Source organism: Carassius gibelio, chromosome B24 (genome assembly GCF_023724105.1).
Source record: "Carassius gibelio isolate Cgi1373 ecotype wild population from Czech Republic chromosome B24, carGib1.2-hapl.c, whole genome shotgun sequence".
Classification (NCBI taxonomy): domain Eukaryota; kingdom Metazoa; phylum Chordata; class Actinopteri; order Cypriniformes; family Cyprinidae; genus Carassius; species Carassius gibelio.
Genome location: NC_068419.1, coordinates 7,139,523 through 7,161,917, shown reverse-complemented (window position 1 = coordinate 7,161,917; position 22,395 = coordinate 7,139,523). Strand labels below are relative to the sequence as shown.

At 38.8% G+C, this 22,395-nt stretch overlaps 1 protein-coding gene across 1 annotated transcript in view; it reads left to right on the top strand.

Moving 5' to 3' along the window:
- LOC128013466 (ephrin type-A receptor 3) overlaps positions 1 to 21,469 on the top strand; it is a 60,787-nt gene extending 39,318 nt beyond the window's left edge. The window contains exons 9-17 of the mRNA XM_052596480.1: positions 5,442 to 5,509; positions 5,975 to 6,100; positions 6,240 to 6,425; positions 11,598 to 11,659; positions 12,970 to 13,179; positions 14,283 to 14,432; positions 15,600 to 15,793; positions 16,659 to 16,796; positions 17,748 to 21,469. Coding sequence (XP_052452440.1) covers positions 5,442 to 5,509; positions 5,975 to 6,100; positions 6,240 to 6,425; positions 11,598 to 11,659; positions 12,970 to 13,179; positions 14,283 to 14,432; positions 15,600 to 15,793; positions 16,659 to 16,796; positions 17,748 to 17,850 — 1,237 coding nt within the window. The 3' untranslated portion in view covers positions 17,851 to 21,469. The remainder of the gene's footprint in view (positions 1 to 5,441; positions 5,510 to 5,974; positions 6,101 to 6,239; positions 6,426 to 11,597; positions 11,660 to 12,969; positions 13,180 to 14,282; positions 14,433 to 15,599; positions 15,794 to 16,658; positions 16,797 to 17,747) is intronic.
- Positions 21,470 to 22,395: the final 926 nt, after the last annotated feature.

Sequence of the window (22,395 nt, the reverse complement as noted above, 5' to 3'; positions counted from 1 at the left end):
TTCAAGCTTCTGATATTAAAACAATTCCCTTTACCTCCAGTTGGACGGCCTCCAAACCATTTGCTAATGCTCACGTTGGATGGAATTATTGCAGTTTAATGATGAAATCTAGAAGCCACATGGCTGATTTCTGCAGGAGTGATAAATGAATTGTCGGTTAATATTCCATTATTGAGGTTATTGCATTTCTGATTAGTGGTTATGTGTTTGTGTTATGTGACGAGCCTTTTCGCCTTTTCCCCCCTGCCTGTCATACTCAATCACATCAAGGTTTGGCAGATTTGTAGTCAGCTAAATCATGCAAGAAGGGGAAAAAAATTATACATTGCGTAATAAAATATGTGTGCACGCCATATAACAGCAGCTCTCTGATGGCTGAATATTCGATGGGACTCTTCGAAAATAAATAAATGATTCAACTCTGAGAAATGTGTTAAAACACAAGATTATCCAGTTTAGACTGCAAACATCTTTTTTTTTTTTTAAATGATTGTGCACCAATTGCTATTTCTGCTGGTTTTTACATGAGAGCATCACATAAACAACCAATGAGTAAAAAAAAGTTTGTCTGAAATCATTTTAAAACTATTGTGATATAGCAGCTGAAAACAATCATATACAATTGTAAACTGAGAGATTTCAGCACTACATTTCTCTCGGTGTAGTGAAAACCCACACTATGGTGTAACTGATGCCATTTAAGGGGAAGTAGATTTCGTTCACAATCTACCAACGTGAGTGAATGTAGCTTGTAAATGTGTTTTGTTATTCAGTTCTTTGTTTGAGCAGTGTAGAACATGCTTTGGCGGCACAGCCGAGGGCTTAATGGGTCTTGTTCGGTTGATTTAGTGAAGACATTACCTGTTTCTCGCCCTTGGGTTTGATACCGTACCATGACTGTTTAGTCAGTCCATTTGTATGTGGTTAACAGAGAGATATAGCAACACATTCAAGTACACACACAAAATGGAATTACAATGCCATTCCGAAATGGTTGAATGAGCGTGTTCAGTTGTTAAACAGGGTTGTTTTTTTCCAAACAATTCCATCTGGCTATTCCAGTGCCTTTCCAAACAGAAACTGCTGGCCGTGTAGCCCCTGAGCACGTCATGACCTGCTCACGCTCAGCACGCAGCTTCACTTAGAATTTCATTTCCACATGTTTAATGGCAGGCCAGCTGTAGACGTGTCTGGATGGATGCGTCAGAAGAACATTCCGGAATATATAAGTGGATGATATGTTGGATGCATGTGCATGGCTGGAGAGAAGACAAGGATGTGCCATCAATCAGCTCGATTTTCTTCTGGATTTTAATTAGCGTAATGAACCCTTCTCAACTGATAGAGTCAGTGTTTTTAAAACACCTGTCAGAGGAGCTTAGAATTTATGATTGTCTATTTCCTCCAAACACATGATCATTTCCTCTTTTTGTAATTAGCCTGATTGTAAATCAATTTTTTATCCTCAGATAGGAGGAAAGGTTTACAGAGACAGGTCTCTAGGGGCCACATAGTCAATTTCAAGATCAGATTTACTGTTATCATTCTGATCCTTTTTGTATGGAAACCTGTTTCGGCCACTGAATAATAATAATAAAAAAAGCTAATTGTGACCTTTTTTATCCCAATTTCATGTTCACATCTCACAATTCAGACTTTTTTATTCTCAGAATTGCATGATACAAATTCGCAATTCTGAGCATTTTTATTATTTCTTTATATGATAAGCCAGATTTGAGGTTGATGAATGTTAGGTGAGCATATGGATGTCCTGCTCAATGTACTATATTACCACATAGACTGTCCGTTAACGATCTGTCCGTCAAGGACTGCGTAATTTCGGCACTTTGTGTGGAATTTTTTTTTAGTCGACCAAGCCTCTTCCAGTTAGTTGGCTGTTAGGGGGCAGCCCTACGTTGTACTTCTCTGAAAATGCTTGCAAAATTATAATTTTCTGGAGAGAAATCTTAAATGATCCATGATATTGACCAGCAAAAGTTATGGCTCAAGGACGTGTTGACTCTTTCTTTACAGTTTTTTCAAGATAAAAGATGTTTCAGTTAACCGTTCCAAACGAACCCTGTCCTTTAGGAGAACAGACACATGGCAACATGCAAGGACATCAGTTGAATTTTGTCCTGTTGTTCTTGCCACCCTACTGGGAGGTACAGTATTGGCCATGCCAGTGGTTTGGCATGTCCTTGTAGCAAGTGAAAGCCGGAGCTGGCCTGCCATCCGCTACATGCTGAATAGATCTCGAGACCCAGCTGGAAGCTGCTTTACCTCATTAGCTCAATGAGCTGGAGTATCATTATGTAACGAACTAGTTTGGGGGTTAGAGGACAAGAGTTACCACATTAAAATGACAGCGTTTTATGCTCACAGCACATCATCTCATGCTGAGGCTGTTCAAGGAAACCACTTGGTTCTTTGTCTGATGGGATTTAATTGATATTGCCACATTATTTATGTGCATATATGCTTAAAATTATAGCAAAAGAAAAGGCTTGCATGGGATACACCATCAGAACAGCTTGTCACTGGGCATTAGACAACTTTGTTTCTTATCTACACCTAAAAGGTGCATAGTAGTACCTTAGAGTAGTAATGTACTATAAAACTTTTGCTAAAGAATGAGTTACATGCCAGCATTTAGTACTTAAGGTATGTATGAGCAATAATATTGTCTTGACAAGCACTAAATATGTCTATTTTCTCAATCTCTCCCTTACATCTTTCTCTCAATGCTTATGGCAAACTGAATCAGCTCTCACTCATCGTTCCCTCAAGCCGGCCAGACAGTTTAAGAGTCTCTCTGCTTTAGCACCATGCCACTCGACGTCCCTTTCTCAAAGGCACAGAGAAAGATATGAGCCCTGTCAGCAGATACAAAGCTGCTACGCTGCACTGTCACCTGCAGATACAAGCTTCACACTGTGAGAGCAGGAGAAAGACAAAAGAGAGGAAGAAGAAAGGAAAAGGAAACTGGGTCATAGACAAAAGGGCTTCCAGCGGTGTAGGGCTGCGAAACATCTTTATCACCGCACAAAAGGGATTTGAGGAATGCTTCTGAGTTGAAAAATGTGTTAATTGCAGAGTCCTAGACACTAGTCTGTCAAGGTTTTTTTTCTTTTTTCTTTTTCATTTTATCCGCCGTTATAACAGGATATGCAAATAGCCCCGCAGTGTGCATATTGCATTCAAATGAGTGACAAGGAGGTTGAAGGGTGGGATCACGCTTCCGGATCTCCCGCTGCAGCATGGGAAGTGTTTCATCAGCATGTTGAGCAGTACTGCGGCAGGTACAAGAGGGAGGGATCCATCTGCGGGACCTTCAGGGACGACAGGGCAGGTTAGAGAGCAAGTGGGGTCGGTTTCAGAGTTGATTTTCTCTCCCTGATTACCACATGCTTCAGCTGGGTGGCCCGCCTCTGCGAACCCCTCCAGCCCTGCGCCTCCCATGCAAGCATGTGTAACCCCTCTCACCCGGGTCCTCTCTGACGCTCCTCGCACTCGCTCCGAGCGGGGCTCGAACCCGGGTCTTCCGGCATGGGAGGCGGACGCACTAACAAGGAGGCTAAATGGCTACAGCCACTAGCGTCTGTCGCTAGTGCGTCTCTTGAGATCGGGGAGTGAGGTTTACCTGCACAGCACTACTCACTGGCCTCCGTTACACTCACCCCCCTAAACCTCACTCCCATCCGGGTCACGGCACCAATGTAACCCCTCTCACCCGGGTCCTCTCTGACGCTCCTCGCACTCGCTCCGAGCGGGGCTCGAACCCGGGTCTTCCGGCATGGGAGGCGGACGCACTAACAAGGAGGCTAAATGGCTAGTCGCTAGTGCGTCTCTTGAGATCGGGGAGTGAGGTTTACCTGCACAGCACTACTCACTGGCCTCCGTTACACATGTTCCACTAAAAAAGACTGTGTTCCGCACATGGGACGGTTAAAGATCGAAGGGGTTAGGAGTTTGTACCTGCACACAGATGCACAGTAGGCTCTGAGCTTTCATTTAGGGGGGTGCATGTGTATGTGTGGCTGATGAACAGGTGGGGTCTCTCTTGAGACTCCCAGTCTCATTAAAAGCAGCAGAGAGGAAACTAAACACATGTACCTCTGAACCCCCCACCAGACGGGGCTGTACGACAGCTGAAAGGGAAAGATTTACCCCCCGCAACTCCATATGGAGATGCAACAGAGGGGGTATGAATGAACCCAGCGGTCTTCCCATTATGTAATAGACCCTTAGGTCTGCTCTTGTCCCAACCCCCGGCCTCAGGCCCCAATGCTACAACTGCTCTGGAGCAGCTGAGCACGCTCTAGTTTTTGGAATGAAGGGGACTCTGTTTCCTGTATTGATTAGCATTGTTAACTGTGTATAAAATCAATACCAGAATCAAAATACTGGTAACCCCGATGCATGAGTGTTTCCACAGCTGCTACGGGGGTATTACTAGCTTAGCAGTTTGATTGCAGAGTTCTGGTAATATCTCACTGTCATTATGGACTGTTTGCAATGCAGAACTCAGAGTTCTTGAGTGTAATTTTGAGTTGAATCTGTCCATCTATCCATTAAAAACATTATATTTTTTTAAAAAAAAAGCTCCGTTCCCTTGCACTCTAGCAGGTTTTGGATGCAAGAACGAGTCCAATGTGAATTCCACCAAAGGCTTTCAACTCATAACACTCTCTCTCCACTCTGAACCTCTTAGCTTTCTTTACCTGCAGTTAGAGGAAATGCCTTGCATTTTGTCATCTGCTACAGCACAATAGAGACTCCAATCTGCTTTTCTATTCATAAGTGGATATTCACCCATATTATTGAGCCAATGTCCTCTAGAAGCCCATTTAGGATGGCTTTTTCCACCTGGTCCCCATCAAACGTGCCAGTCTGTAGACATTCTGCAGCCATTCACCACATTTCAGCATGCTGTATAATTACTATGGCTAGTCAGCCTGGGACATTTTTGGCAATTCGTTCTTTTTAAAGACATGACAGGAAAAGGGAGTGTGTGAGTGTGTGTCACTAAGAGGATTAAATGAATAATGAACATAATTATCAGTCCTACGTTGGCCACCTTTCCTCCCCAGTGTATTGGAATATTCATTATCTGGGGCATGTCCTTATTCATGATCGTGTGAGAGGAATGATGTAGTTAATGATAAAGTCAGAGGTGTCAGGATTGAATTTTCCCTGTGCTAAAAAGAGGATAAAAGCAGTGAAATCCTTTATTAGGTGGGAAAACCGGACTCTAAAGACACATTATGGTTAAACTACACTGTAAAAAGATGATCTATGTGACCAGATCAGGTCGCTGTAGATTTGATTCTGCACTCATCAACATTTTCTTGGGGGATTGGTTAGTTGATTTAGTGTGAGAGAAAGCATGTATTTCATTGTGTCGGATGGTTTTAATTGTGCTTATTCTATTGTTCCAGGCGCTGTGGATATATTAAAGCAAAGCAAGACCCTGAGGAAGAGAAAATGCAGTTTCAGCATGGACGAGGTAATGCACACAGGCTTTTTGGTCTTGGAAAAGAACTCAAATCTTTTAAGATTAATCAGCAAAATATTGAGCTAAACTTTTTAAGATGTCTAATATAGTGCGTTCAAAGAACATAGTTTGAGATATGTCGTCAAATTAGCATAGTATTTTTTCTGGCCAGTGAACAGAATTCGGTCTGGCTAGATAGATGAATAAAGAAAATGCATGTTTTTCCAGCAAATTGTCGGTTAGTGAACAGAGGCTCTGATGCATCTGCTGATAAATGGTGTCTCTGATCGCTCTAGTTGCCTAATGTGTGTTTTCTCTAATGACACTTTTCCTGCCTGCCAAAGACAATGTTTAATGAGGTTGAAAATGCGGCACTCCCCTCCTTTTAGGAAAATGGATGGTTCAGTCTAGGTAACTAAAATGACTGTAAAATAACCCGACCGTCATCCCCACTCCTACCGTGTTCTTGCATTGCAGTCAAACTTCCCGAAACCCGCACGTATATTCACCCGCATACATATGAGGACCCCAACCAGGCGGTGCGAGACTTCGCCAAGGAGATCGAAGTTTCCAACATACGGATTGAGAGAGTTATTGGGGCTGGTAAGTCAAAGCAAATTGACTCTAAAGCATGCCCTACTTGTGTAAACCACCTGAACAGCTCACCGGGGGATTGCAAAGCAATGAAATAAGGGATTGAGGGTAAATTCAATTAGCTGACAGGCTCTTGTTTGACTCCCAGGTGAGTTTGGAGAGGTCTGCAGTGGCCGTCTGAGGCTGCCCAGTAAGAGGGAGATCCAGGTGGCCATCAAGAGTCTGAAAGCCGGATATTCAGAGCAGCAGAGACGTGACTTTCTGGGTGAAGCAAGCATTATGGGCCAGTTTGACCATCCCAACATCATTCGACTGGAAGGAGTCGTCACTAGATGTAAGCATCTACATATGAAACTCATTTGCACATAACGTCTATTGCTGGAAATAGATTGTACCCCCTGTGTTTTCCACACATAGATAATTGACCTTACAATCTTATCTTCAACAAAAAACAAATAGCACGGTTCATGAATATTCATTCCAATAAATATGTATGACAATATTTATATCAGTGATTTTTTGCCCTACTTCTACTTTAGAATACAAATGTGCTATGACAGTATGCGTTTGAATTTGCTTTTATCGCTTTGAATTATCACTCTAGCTGGTAAGATAATGCCATCAGATATCGTAGATAACACATAATCATGGCGAGAGTTAACTTAAATTGTTTGTAGAAAAAATAAATTGAAGAAACCACTGTTTTGTTCGACCGTGCATTATATAAAAGCATATTAGGTCTATATTACTTCGGATTGCTTGTATTGCAATTCCTGAGAATCTGAAATTGATGTGCACTGCCTGCTCGCTGATAATGAGGAGGCTAATATTGGCCGTGATTAGAATAGCGCCAACTTATTGTGTGTGTTTGAATTTCTATTGTCTGCGTCTTGCAACAGGTGTTTTGGTCACCATTGAGTGGTAATTTCCTCTACTGATCTCGCTTTATGATTTTTTTCTTCCTTCAAGTCTCTGTGGATTTGACTGACAGGCTCTATAACAAAAGGTCCATCCATATTCATGCCAGCTGCATGAATACCGATAATACAAACATATAATTGGATGTGAGTTTTGGGAGGGATCATGAATATTCAATGTCAGAATAATTAACATTAATTCTCTTGACATTTCCTCCCAGTTCCTCTTACTCATGCAAAATGCTAATGGTGGCCTTTAGCTTGATTCAGTTCAAATAGTTATTATTAATGTTGGCGGTACAGATTTTCCTCTCTTATTCAATAAAAGCCTAGTAATTTTCCTTTTTTAATTCTGCTACGACATAATTATGAGGTTATGAAAGTCTTGATTCAACAAATATGTCAGTGAAAAGCTTTCATTATTATAGGCTTGGATTGTCCAAATGTACACGGACTTCCTGTCCCAAATAATGGCTCTTAGTTATTAACCTTATGGCAATATGAATATGTTACGTAGAAATAGGATTTTTTTTTGCAGTATATAATATAATGTTAATATAGTTTATAAAAATCTGTATAAAAGTGTGTGTCTTTGGTGTGTATGTGTGTATATATGTGTATATATATATATATATATATATATATATATATATATATATATATATATATATATATATATATATATATATATATATAATTACACACACAAGTGATGTTTTTTGTCCCAATAGCATGACTGCAAATGTGATTTTATACAACAGTTCAGTTAATGTGGTGTTCTTTTTAAACACACTATTTATTTTTGCTTAATCTTGTCAATTCAAATATTTCCTATAAAATCAAAGCAGAACTGTTGTGCGTCTCTGAGCATCATAGCAGTTTTGTTTCTCTGAATCGGCCTTTTGAATGTGAACCAGTGATTCAATGGCCCATTCATAAAGCGAGCCATTTAGTCGTTTGAAGGAATCGAATGAATGAATATCTCAATGACTTAAGACTTTAAGTAATTTAACGCCACATAATGGCAGTTTCACTTACTAATTTATAATATGATTTAATAAAAATTTACTAAAAAATAAAAAAGGCATAGTTCATCCAAAAATGAAAATTCTGTTGTCGTTTAATCACCTGTTTTTACTCCATTTACTCCATGTTGCTTCAAGCTTATATGACTTACTTTCTTTTGCAGACATAAAATAATATATTTTTTGTAGGTATTTTCACAGCCAAATTTAGCTTGTCAGTAATTAATCACCATATCATGACATCCCTAACATACATTTGTATATAAATTAACATAAAGGTATTAATACATATTGATAACTGTATGTTACACATGCCCTAATTTAGAACACTCCTGATTAACTAACAATTGAATTAGAAAACAACAAATTATGTGTGAATGCGCATGCAAAAAAGTTGCATGAGAACCTCTTCTGTGCACATACAGTATGTAAATACAACCGTATGTAATTATTTGTGAATAAGGCTCGGTGAAAATATCTTCTAAACTGCTCTTTCTGGCAGGTAATGTAACACACGTGTGTGCTGGTGCCCTCGTCTTCCACTGATTGGGTGAGATATGATAGCCGGAGTAATTTCACAGGTCACAGATCAACCTGATGGTGTAGGGGATGGGAATAGGAGAGGTCAGCGACCCCTCGCACTGCATTATAGAAGCAGCTGTCAATCCAGCCCCCTCCTCATACGCACAGAATAATCACAGCACTGATGGAGCCGAGCAGAGATGCATTAAAGAGGCTGGAGCGTGTTTATGCTGCCTGATGGAGCGCCAACAAGAAAGACAAAGCGTTTTGCGCTGTAATATGAAAAGCATCTGTCATGTAACACAGCTTTTGGAGAGGCGCTCTATCATTACCACCTCAGACGGAAAAAATTAGACTGTGATTGAGCTTTTTGTAATGCAAATGCATCGGCAACTCAGAGAATGGAATCAGAATAGACCTTAATGCCCCATTCAGGTCTTTATCCCCCATCTTTGCAAAAACACAGAGCTGTCATCGTCTCTATTATAAACCCACTGTGCATCTAACCATCAGATTAAAGAACTCCAGTCTGTTATCTGATAACGTTTGTCATCCGTGGCTGTATTTTCAGGTTCATTCCAGCTGAGTCTTCAAGAAAAGTTTTTCTTTGTGCCATCAACAGCAGGAACAATAAGAGGATGTCATTTCTAAATCAATGAAAGTATTGCTTTGTTCAAAGTAATGTGTGATTTTAAGCTAGAGCTTAACTTGTTTTGAGCCCTAAAAATTCCTTTGTCCTGTGATATTTCATGACATTGGTGTCATTTCATCAAATGCCTCCAAAGCACGTGATTACAGATGATGTACAGAGTACATACTGGAGTTGCAGGTCTTTAATGGCAAATGACCTTTTTGGGATACTTTTTTGTAGAAAATGCATGTGTATTAACTGGACCAGAATTTAATTTAATTTATTTATTTAAACAAATGCTAAACAGCTAGAGTACGGAAACGCACGTTGGTTTGATCTGATGCAAACCATGTGCAAACAATGGCAGTGTCAGGAAGATGTTGTGCTTTATGTTTGAATGCGCTCTATATTTCAGTTCTGGTGGCCAGAGGTTTGTAGGTTGAGGCAAGGAGGCCACGTTATCCAGCTAGCTTAGTGTCAAAAGTAATTTGTCCCACCTTGATAAGCTAATGCACGATCCTTTCGGATATCCTTTGCCACGCTTGTCGTGTGGCTTCGATTCTAAAGGGTGTGACTGATATACATTTGTGATTTACTTACAGTGGCAGATAGGCTATACGGTGCAACCCCCATTCATCCGAAATCATAACTGCCAATGTCTTAGAGCTTGGTGCTATAAATAGCTTGTTAGGGCTGAATGGGGTTTTATTGGATTGGGTTTCTATTTCTTTGTGCTTTTATTCTTTTACTCCTTGTATTGCAGCAAGTTTTTTGCAGGGCACAATGCAGAGGCTAATGATGTCCGTCCGTTTATATGGTGGTAGAAGGGGTGCTTTACTGATGCAACATTTTAAAGGTTTTATCATACGAACTATATTTAACAGCTAAAGCACAATTTAATAGTTAAAATATGAAATTGTTTATTATAATATATGAAAAATATATAAATAAGCTTTTTGATCACACTAATAAATGCCAAATGGAACATTTGTTCATGACTTTTTGTCGGTTTATTTCTATAAAAAGCATGCATATTAACTAGACCATCCTGAATTTAGTTTCTTATATATATATATATATATATATATATATATATATATATATATATATATATAATTCTCTAGAAAATGCATATTATCTGGACCAGTATATTTTCTATTACATTTTATTTATTCAGTTTATAATTCAGTTTAATTCCTGTGATTTTAATCTAAAAATAAAAGGAATGAAAATGTAGTAATAAAAAATAACCTGTTTATTTACAGGAACAATATAATAATAATAATAATAATAATAATAATAATAATAATAATAATAATAATATAAAGTAAATAACAAAATATCACTGTTTGACTAATCAAATAGAAATAATATTTTTTTGTTTGTTTATTTGTTTTCTCTGAAAATTGCATATTACCTGGACCAGCATTTTATTTTATTTTAAAATGGAAAAATAAATAAAGTCCCCATGGAGCAAAATACGGTTATGTTGTTTCCACAGTGTCACAGTGATGAAACCTCAAGGATCACCTTGCAGCATTCAGAACTATAACCTGTAATGCTTGCCACAATATAAAGAGAAAACAGAAATATCACAAAAACGTCTCAAGGGCTGAATGGCATCTCATGTTGACGTGTGTCTGGTGCCCCGAGGTGAAAGTTTCTGCCGTACGTTCCATCCATCAAGCATCTCTGATAATCAGGATGGATTAGCAAGTACTCTTCCCTGTCATGTGCGAGGTGAGAAGGGGGGTCTCTCTGACTGACAGCGTGTTATTGGGGTGGAATCAAGGGAGAATTTTTAATCACTTTCAACAACGCAGGTGCGAGTCTCTTGCAGCTGTGTCTGCAACATAGCGGAGAAGTGAACACTTTTCCCATTAGCGAATCTTTACACCCCTTCATCTTCAACCCCCACCACTACCCCCAGGGCAATTAATCAACACACCCCCCTAAAACCTCCCCCCTCACTTGTCTCCCCGCTTCATCATCCTCCCTCCTAAAGGAACTCATTACCATTTTAGGTATTTCTGGACAAAGATATTCTCAGTGGACAGCTCGCTCTGATTATCTGCCTGACTGTTATTGAGAGCTTTGATTAGGGGCTGTCACTATGAGTAACAGGCAGCAGGTAGAGGCGAACCGAAGTAGGAACGAGGGGCTGTGAAGTCGCTGGGAGTGGGGGAGGTGTCCTCTCTCTTTATCTGCATGTTTTTCTCTGTCAACTTGGAAATGAATTAAATATAGGACACAAAAGCGCCAGCGTCTTCCTGCCTCTCTGCTGTGTCTTTTCTCATTTGCCTGTGAAAAAGAAAGAAAGAAATGTCTATCTCTCGCTTCAGCTCTCTATCTCTCTATTTTCCACAATATTTCTCACTTCCTGTTTTGTCTCCTCTTTCTCTGTCCCTTAGGTAAGCCTGTGATGATAGTGACAGAGTACATGGAAAATGGATCTCTGGACACGTTTTTGAAGGTGAGCGTGCTCTATTTTGTTGCGAATGATGGAGGCCAATTTGCACCAAAGGAAATGCTGTGAAATATCACAGGAACACAAAGCAGTCATCCGGCTCTTCCATACTGGGCTCGACAACTTGTGTGTTCACACCTCTCTATGCCTGGTTTTTCTTTGTGTCCCTCAGCTTGTGTTTTGTTTCTCAGCTTAGACCACCATGGTTTATGCTGGTTTGGATCATTATGTTCTCAAGCAAATCTTATCTGGTGGAGACAGTCGACCAGCATGGCATTTCTGATAACGCTGGTTGACTTGCTGGTCAAAGTAGTTTAGAAGCTTTATGAAGAACTAGCAAAACTTGAAGAATAGTAAGAGTTATATTAGAAAGACAGTATTTCAACAAAAAAAAAACAAAAAAAAAAACATAATCATTATACTTAAGGCAAATGAGATTATTTAAATATTATCCTAAAAATATTTACTTTCTATTTTATTGGCAGTGTCTTCTTATAGGGCTTGAAGAGAAATATTATATATTATCAATTCAAATTCATTTTCATTCTCAGTCAAAGTGATTTTAGAAAGAATTTTGCCCCAATTCTCAATATAAAAAATTGTCATTTAATTCTATTAAGAATAATAAAAAATCATAAATAATACCAATTATTCCCATTTATTAATTTATGCTAACTTTGACAAAATCCATGACTGTCCATATTAAAATGTAAGTTTCAATTTCATGACTGGATTTTGAGATTCCGTCCTCGTTTTCTGCTAGTACTGCTAGTTAGTACTGACTTGGTCCGAAGTACCGGGTCTTTTGACAACACTACATGTGTGTGTTCATTTATAAACAATACACACATTATGCAAACACAAACGTTTATTTTGGACGCGATTAATTGTGATTAATTGATTTAACAGCACTAATATAAGGTGTGCGTGTGTGCGTGTACTATATGTATAACCCATGCATTAACAAACCACCATCCCATTATTACCCCAGTATTACCATGCAACAGTAGTTAACAACCAAAATATTTATGTTTTCTTGCCAGAGGGTGTAATGAAACATCATAATCTGGTTAGATGGTTGGTTACTTGCCATTGCTTGCATAAAAGCCTGAATGATTATACAGTGATTGCAGTTAATAGCTCATGCCCTGTAACATGTGAGCAACACTATTAATTAGGGAGCCAATGAATTATGAATTTCTCATGAGACACATTCAAACATGACCGACTGTGCCAGAATCCAAAGAGGTTGAACAAGGCAGGAAATAAGGCCACAGGGATGTGAATCTGACATGAGAACTCTTCATTTTGTGCAGAAACACGACGGGCAGTTCACGGTGATCCAGCTGGTGGGAATGATGCGTGGGATAGCTGCGGGAATGCAGTACCTCTCAGAGATGAACTATGTGCATCGGGATTTGGCGGCACGGAACATTCTGGTGAACGGAAACCTGGTGTGTAAAGTGTCTGACTTTGGGCTGTCGCGCGTGTTAGAGGACGATCCAGAGGCAGCATACACTACACGGGTGAGAGAACATGCTTCTGCTCTGGATGTTTGCTCTCCAGTCTCATTTTAACTAGATTTACTATGCAACAGTTTTTATGTTATGTAGTTAACTGGTTCAGCTCTTTGTTTAAAAGAAATATGATTTGATTGTGTAAAAAAATAAATAAAAAAATCCGAAACAGCGAGATATATTCTTGCTGACCTGTAGTCTAGAAATGAGGTCACGCAGGACTGTCATAACAGCTTTCCAGATTGATGGATAGCTAAACACATACTCAGTGTGGGTGTGTGCTTTTCACTGCCTGTGAAGGCATTTGTACGTGGTTTTGCTGGAAGATGAATATAAAAAATTAAAAATAAAGGTTGCATTCTAGAGCAAAAATACCAGGCAATGGCTTTTTTAATTGAAAGGAAGGACTTCCTTTACCACAGCCACCATGTTTAGTGTTGAAATAATGCCTAGTTATGTTTCAACAAGTGAAACTAAGGTCTCCTCCTTAGTTGTCCTTAGGTGTCCGAACATTCATGTTTTTATTTTGATAAAAACTGCTTACCACTAATCACCAGTTTTGGGCAGGGTACCCAAAAAATGTAGCTTGCTAAGCTCCGAGTTAGCTAAGATAAGCTAAAAGCTCCTCTTTATCAAAAATAGCTAAAACCTACATTCCAAAAAAATAGCTATTTCACAACTTATGATAATAAAATAGCTTCATTTCTTTAAAGCTGCGTGATTTTAAAATTAGCAGTGCTAGCACTTTGCTAGCGATCGCATTAATAACTTTAATGACATGAATACTCAGAATTCTTGTTCTGCTTTTAACCCATCCAAAGTGCACACACAGCAGTGAACACTCACACACCTTGAACACACACCCAGAGCAATGGGCAGCCATTTATGCTGCGGTATCCGGGGAGGGTTGAGGGTTCAGTGCCTTGCTCAAGGGCACCTCAGTCGTGGTATTGCCGGCCTGAGACTCGAACCCACAACCATCAGGTTAGGAGTTCAAACTCTCTAACCTCTTAGCCACTACTTTCCCACAAATGCTAATACAAATTTGCTAATAGCTTTATAATGATGCTGCTTTACAACATTGCTGACCTCTGATTTTGTATGTTTTTCAGGGGGGTAAGATTCCCATTCGATGGACAGCCCCTGAGGCCATCACCTACAGGAAGTTCACATCAGCCAGTGATGTGTGGAGTTACGGCATTGTCATGTGGGAGGTGATATCCTATGGGGAACGACCGTACTGGGAAATGTCCAATCAGGACGTGAGTAAATTCTGAAGTTAAAGAATACCATAGTTGCTCTTCAAAAATATCTCAAAATAAATAGAAACTTCTGGAAGTTTAAAGAATTAATTTTGTGAGCTATAACCATTAGTGTTATTTTCTTATGTACGTATTATTTATAAGTATTTACAAGTATTTGGAATTAGCTTTTATTTTAGTATCTTCAGTTTTCTTTTTAATTTAAGTTTTACTCCTTGTGTTTTTTGTCTTTTTTAAATAATAGTCCTATTTAGCTTTATTTTATTCATTCAAGTTTTCATCTAATATTTCCATTTTATTTTATTAAGGCTTAATTTTCAATTAATAGTTTGTTAACTGTAACAAATCTGTTAACCTTTGCACCACTTTATTTTTTAAACTTGAGAATCCCTATCGATTTGTAATAAAAGCACTCTGCCAGAACACTTCAGTGGGACTGGAATAAAAAAAAAAAAAAAAAAAAAACTCCCAGGCTTACAAAGGTAAAAAGATTAAATGCATCTGGAGGCTGAACATTTCCAGATTCAATTCACAGGCCGCTTTAAAAGAGGGAATTTGAATCCGTGTCAGTGGGTTCTTGGCAGATTTTCCCCACCAGAAACCATTTTCATTTATTTATTTTCACCTTGGGAAGAGATCTTTACTCGGGATTTGGAAAGCGGCTGCTCGGGAAAGAGATTGAGACATTTGGGAAAGATTCGAGCCTGTATTCTCGACATGTTAAAGTGGAGCACAAAAAAACGTTTGCATGCTTGCTAGCGGATGCACTTTTATTGTGTCGAGGGAATGGAATTAGAAAGTTCCATTCAAGGCGTAAACCACAAAATCCATCTGTCTTCCTTTCTTTGCCATGGTAACAGGCAATGGAGCGTTTCAACGGTTACAGTCTTCCAGGCAAGAGTTAAGATAATACGAATGTTTGCATCTAGCTAGTTTATTTTTTCCCTTACGGCAGTATCATTTCATAAAAGGGACTAAATTAAAGCGCTCTCCTTTTGCGCTAACAAAGACAGTCTCATCCGAAATCTCATTCTCACTTCAGTCACAGATGGATAAAAAATGAATTAATCTTACACCAAACAAAAGCTAAATGCATTAAGCGAGGAATAAATCTGCTCAGTATTCATGATGTTGTATGATTTTTAATGTTAATCTTCATCCCTCTAGGTGATAAAAGCTGTAGATGAAGGCTACAGGCTACCGGCTCCAATGGACTGTCCGGTGGTGCTTCACCAGCTCATGTTAGACTGCTGGGAAAAGAACCGCAGCGATCGGCCGAAATTTGGGCAGATTGTCAACACTCTGGACAGGCTGATCCGGAACCCTAGCAGCCTGAAGCAGCTGGCCAACACTGCAATCTGGTGAGCCAAATGTCCTCCGTGGATTAGATCTGAATTCAACAGAGATCCGCTGGGTTGTGTGTGGCGGTTTGCAATATATAGCTCATGAAGAGAGTTATGATGTTTCTCAGGTGTGTGATAAAATCTGTGGCGTTTTTCGCAGTAATCCAATAACTTCAAAATAAATGAAACCGATATCCGGCTAATCTAGATTGAAGCCAGATGTACGAACGTCTTACTTCCAGTGCATGTTTCTCTCGATCAGGAGGGGGGTTTGTGGTGGTCTTGGCTGATATCTGATTGCCTGTCTATCCTTCTGCTGCATTTTTAGGATTGCCAAATCGAAGGCAGATGGGCGCTGGATTGTTTAGCCAGTGCTTGCCACAATTAAAGCAGAATGTGCAAACTGAAATTTCCCACAAACCACTGGGACATTTCTGCCTGTGTCATTGCTAATAAATAAAATGGGTTTAAATCTAAATTACTCAGGATTGTGGGTTATAATGGAAGCTATGCAACAGAGAGAGAGAGAGATAGAGACATAGACACGATTTGGTGCAGTCTGCCTCCCTTCTGGATCTGGGAAGCCTAACATGTCCAGACAATGATAAGCATTTGATAAACTGACACAAACACACACTCGAATGCATGGAAAAAAGCTAGTTTCTTACCCTGATGAAACTCTGTAAATGCTCACATCATTGAAACTTAAAGTATTGGCTGAGAAAACAACATAAATCTAAATGGGATTATGCTAAAAATACAACCTGAAATGGATACATACATCTGACATCCACACAGATGATTAAGTCAATTCTGACATACAGGAAGGATGTGACCTGACGTGGTTACATAAAACTGACTGCACTTCCTCTTCCAACCATAGGGAGGACCCAGTGACTCCTGAGGCAGGGGTCCGCACGGTGGAAGACTGGCTGGACTTGATTAAAATGGGTCAGTACAAGGAACACTTCTCCAGCGCCGGCTATGTCACCCTGGACTCAGTTCTGTATGTCAGCGCCAGGTAAATAAAAGATGCACTAATTTCTGTTAGTATGAAATGTTTGGTTGCATTTCAAGAGACAGTTATATATATGGCATTCCAAACATACCATACCATATTGGAAACTGAATACTTGAAGATGGTGTTTACTGCATACTGTTTTTTATAAAGTATGCAAAGCCATATATAATATAGTCAAATGTAAACTATATTGTTATGATGTGACCTCATTACTTGGCTGCAAATGGCATCCTATCGAAAATGAACATGATTGTTTTGCATTTTCATCAAAATGTGTGTAAAGATTAATTTGCAACCAAAAATGTTTCATTTGTATTTCTGGTTGCATTATGGGACTACAATATTCCACAGGCATAAGTATACAGTGGTATGCTTCATTGTCACATGACTATGTTATCAATTCAGTTTTGTGTAGAAATGTTGTAACTTTTGGCACTTTATTCAAATATCGAGCCATAAAAGGAAAAAGAAAAAATGCTTTAGTTACTGCTAATCACACTGCAAATGGAAATTGACGGCATTGCAATATAGGATTCAATGTGTGCTGTGCTTCCATGCATACAGAAACCTGCATGCTCTATACAATTAGCAAAACACATACTGTAAAAATAGTATGAGTAGTATAGTAGTATAGCATTCCAAATATACCAGTTATGTTGCGAAATTGAATGGTATTTACTGCATATTATGCACTGTAAAACAGTATGCACTACTTGGAAGTTATTGCTTGAAAGTCATTAATAATTTTAATTCAAATTTGTATAAAAATGATGTAACTTGCCCTAATAATCAAATATTTAGTCAAAAAAACTAGAGTGCAATGAATTGTTTGATACAATATGTGCAGTTAACATACTGAGTACTGTAAAAATAGTATAAGTAGTATGCTATTGCGAACATAACCACCTTTTGCTGAGGTAGTTTATTCTATCTCTTTCGTTTCTCTAACAGTGAACTGGATAAGATGGGTGTAGCACTGGCAGGCCATCAGAAAAAGATCTTGTCTAGCATCCAGTGTCTTCAGGCACACCATGGGATTCAGGTCCAGGTATAGCGCCTCCCCTCAACGCCCTCAAACCTGTTCCGCTTCCCCTGATGAGGAGATTGAGAGCGTTCTTGCCACATGGAAGCGTCTTGCTGCAAAATGACTCTATTTTAGCTCTCTACCAGCACTGAAGTTCATCAGCCCTTATGGAGAACGGGCCGGTACCTTCCCCTTTGTGTCCAGCATCCAGAAAGGCAGTGGATCGCTTGCAGATGTCCGAGATTGGGAACTTGGATATCGATCCATCCAAGTGAAGTAAGAACAAGAATCAACACCATGTGACATCACAGCACTGTGAACATCACGCTTCACTCCTCATTGTACAGAAGAAAGACCTTGAGAAGAAACACCGACTGTGTCTTGTGAATCTTTGAACTGTTTTGCGAGCTATACTAGTATAATTTTCTTCGATAAGACGCTTAACGTGAAATGCGACGGTGAGGAAACCTTCAGTGCAAACCTGTGTACGTGGAAGTAGTTTAGAAACCTTGAGACTCGCCTTTAGAAAGCAATGAAGCACTGATCTCTCTTTCGCATACGCACACATTTAAATGCTACATAGAAGGGCCGCTCCTTGACCCCAAATGCCACTCCGGACTGCTTCCATCAAGCCCTCAGCAGCGTCTTCGGAATATGTCAATTCCACCGTAGAGATCCTAGAGTTCGGAGAGCCCACGCTTGTCACTTTTGACAAGTTTTGACATCCGATGTGCAGCAACAGAGAAGCGAGAGGCGTTTAAAGAATGAAAAGCAATTGTTGCTTCACAAACAGAGACTGGCCAGCGTGACGATGTCATGAAGAGGGCAGATGCTGTCCTTCCTTCACACTGGCAGCAGCTTTCAGTCGTCTTTTTCAACACATCGATGTGGCTTTTCTTTGTGTATTTAAGGTATTTTGCCTCATTAAATGTGTTTTATCACAAACGTGAGCATGTGTTTTGAAAGAAGGAGGAAGGATATGTGTTGAGCATTTTATGAGAGCGACTTTATTCCTAAATCATCCTGGTGTTGATGGAGCTGCACTCGGTGGACTGTTGAACCTGTGTTTGTGTTGGACCCTGTTTAGCGTAGAGGTACCGAGTGCTTGGTACCTTCAGATTACATTTCCATATGATAACAAAATGGAGGAGCTTAAACATTTTAGCATACAATTTCCATGTCATTTCATGCGCCATCTTCACAATCCCGTGTATAAGGTGTCCGCAACAGATGCTGGTGCTTTAAAAATAGCTTCATCCTCCAATTTCTGGTTTCTCGCCCCATGGAAATGTGTGATTGAAGAAGAAAAGATTGTATTGCAGTAGAACCCGAGACATTGTACAGTGTTGGTTATTGTATTTGTACAGTAATGACTTAGTGTTTTGAAGGTTTTTGTCAGTTGTAAATTAAGGCAAGGTGGTAACTCTTATTTTAACCTTCAACTCTAGCTTTGGACAGACGAGGATTGTGAGGCTGTAGAATGTAATGGATAATTTAGCTTTAAAGTGTTGGGGAAAGCTAAGCATTCTCAGGATTGTTGTTTGTCACTGATACACGATTCAAGATGGCAGCAAACTCAGTTCTGTCATCTATCTATACGCTTCCTGTTCGATGCCGTTCGGCTTCATTGTTCTCATTTATGTTTGGTCATCACAAGTCTTTCATTTATACAGTAAAAACACTTTCTGCGTGTTTGTCTTTTTTCCAGTAAAACTATCTAAACATCAGAATTGCTTAAGATTTTATGAATTGTTTACCTTATGAATTGTTTACCGTTTATTTTATGCTCTAAAGAAAATGTAGTGGGTTTTATTTTTTTTATTTTTTTTTGTCAATTTAGGACAATATTTTTAATATACTCAGAAATAATTTATTTACACTACTGTTCAAAAGTTCAAAAAAATCTCTTTTTAGAAAAAAAAAAGTTTTATTCAGCAAGGATGCATAAAATTAATCAAAATGACCATAAAGACATTTAATTTGCATATTTCCCCCCTTTTTATTTTTATTAATGGAAGAAATCATGGTTTCTAAATAAATTCTAATACTATTTCACAATATTTTGATCTAATAAATGCATCCTTGATGAGCAAAAGAGACCTTTAAAAAAAAAAAAAAAATAATAAATATGATCAAACTTTTGAACAATAGTATATCTTATTTTTTTATATATCTTGCTTTAGTGATGTTTCTAAAATATTTTATTGGGAAACAAGACAATACTGAGAAGGTGAATTATTTGCCGTGCAGATGAAAGCCACGTGGGTGAAACGGTATTGATTTAATAAGCACAACAAAAATTCAAATTTCAAACATGATTCTTTTTTTTTTTTACATTATAATGTTGGCAGACATTTTCTAAGTGATGCAGAAGAAACGAAAACAGTGTTATCCTCATTCTCTCATTATGTAACCTCTTGTGTTCCTTCAGCTCACTGAGTTGAAACCATAAGGAAGAATGTTTATTTCTTCTGCATATTTATTGATGAAAGTCAAGGTTATAATTGTAATAATGGGCACATCTGCTCTGTCCTTTTAGCAATTCTTAATTAGGAACTATTCCTAATTGTCAAATTACTGAAACATATGTGCCTATTCCAATTTGTAATTTCCCATGCGGCAACAATAACAGCGAATAATTTAATGAGGCGTTACAAAAAGCATCTTCCAACCCAAAACAATAGACTTTGAATTCTTAGAGTGATTTCAAAGTTCTCATTTTTTCATGTTTTAAGCTTATAGCCCACTACTGACACAAACATGCACACAGACTCTCACAGTTCAATGCAGTAAACATGGTCTTGAAGCATTTTTGACATTCCTTTTGATTTCGAGAAATAATAAATGCTGTTTTTTGTGTTTCATTTCGTGAAATACTGTTAATATGCACAGTAACATCATGCATACGTTGGTCTGTCAGCTTACACAGTCCACACTACCTGTTACTGGGTTACCTGAACATTGCATCAGGACCTGGGATAGACATTTTTAGCCAAGATAGTGAACACACAACTTAAACTTTGATTGCCAGGTTTGAATATCAGCCAGGATTAGCAGTGAGACAGGAGAATAAATAAATGTCACTCAGCGGTGGAGACGTGTAGCGCTGTTTGAAAAATATTAATGATGTGTCGAAGTCATGAATTAAACCTTAGGAGGCCACTCTCTTGTGGCCGAAAGATTCAGTATTACAAAATCTTTAGATGGTTTTGCAGTCAGCCTCTGTGACTCACTCTACCAATCAAGACTGTTGTTTTTCGTTGTACGGGTTACCGCACTGTACATTACATAATTAAATCATATCTGGTATACTTGTGTTGAAGTGTACACTTGCGATGCACTGTGCAACCCACCTCTAAACTGGAGTACTTCAGCCCTGAGTGTAAAAAGCTTCTTTGGCTTGTAGGTGGTCAGTAATGGATACATGATCGAATAAGGCCATGGAGGGTCACAGAGTCATTGACTTGAGCAGAGCAGGTCCTCAGTCAGTACCTGAAGATGTTACCTCTAATTTTCTGTGTATCTTTTGTTTTGGATTTTTCAACATTGTGATCATTTGTGTACCGGTTTGGTTATTATATCATAAAGCTCTTGTTGAATTGTATGCATTTTAAACATTGTGTCCAATAAATATGTTAATATTTTGAAACCTTTATCATCTTTTATCATCTATCTATCTATCTATCTATCTATCTATTTAAAAATAATATATATATATATATATATATATATATATATATACATATATATATACACACACACACACACACACACACACACACACACACACACACACACACACAGACAGACAGACAGACACACACACACACACACACACAGTATAAAGCATTTAAGGGATATGGAAAAGGTTGAACATTACGATTTCATGCAATAAAAAGCTTAAACTTAAAGCATTACCATTCCTGAAATATCAGGAACGAAAGGTCAGTTCCAAGAAAAACACTAAACATCTGTCACCAGAAAACGGTTCCTAAACCTAGACTCCCCAGAGCGATAGTGAATAAACACACAGGTAAACAGACTGTCAGACGCTTGTCTCTCTCCCTTCCCTTCTACCTCGTCCAGGAGATGCTCGTGAGATCCATACTAACTGAAAACAAACAGAGCAGAGGTCTTTGCTATTCCCATCATGCTCTGATCAAACAGTGGGCCACCATCTGGAGGGGCTTCGTTGAAAGGCAAGCGAGGGTTTCGCCACCTTAAAAACAGCTTTGGATTTAAGCTTCTCGCAGCTGTTTCATTACAGCTTGATCTCCAAATTCAGCTAGTTATTCATTCCTGGCTTTGAATGAATAAATAGCTGAATTTAGAGAACAAGCATCTCAAGCAAACGTTCATTTAGGTTTTGTGTGAATGGAATAGAAATAATGCGTGGGTGTGTGTACTGTATGTATGAAATATATCAAGCATATGAAGCATCTTAATCAACAGTGTAATGACATTAGCAGAAAAGCAGCAATGTTTTCAAATGTCAAAGAAGAACCAAATTTTGTTCTTGGAGAATATCACATTATTTTTCCTCATGGCCAGCCTTTAGTAATCCAAGCACCTGTT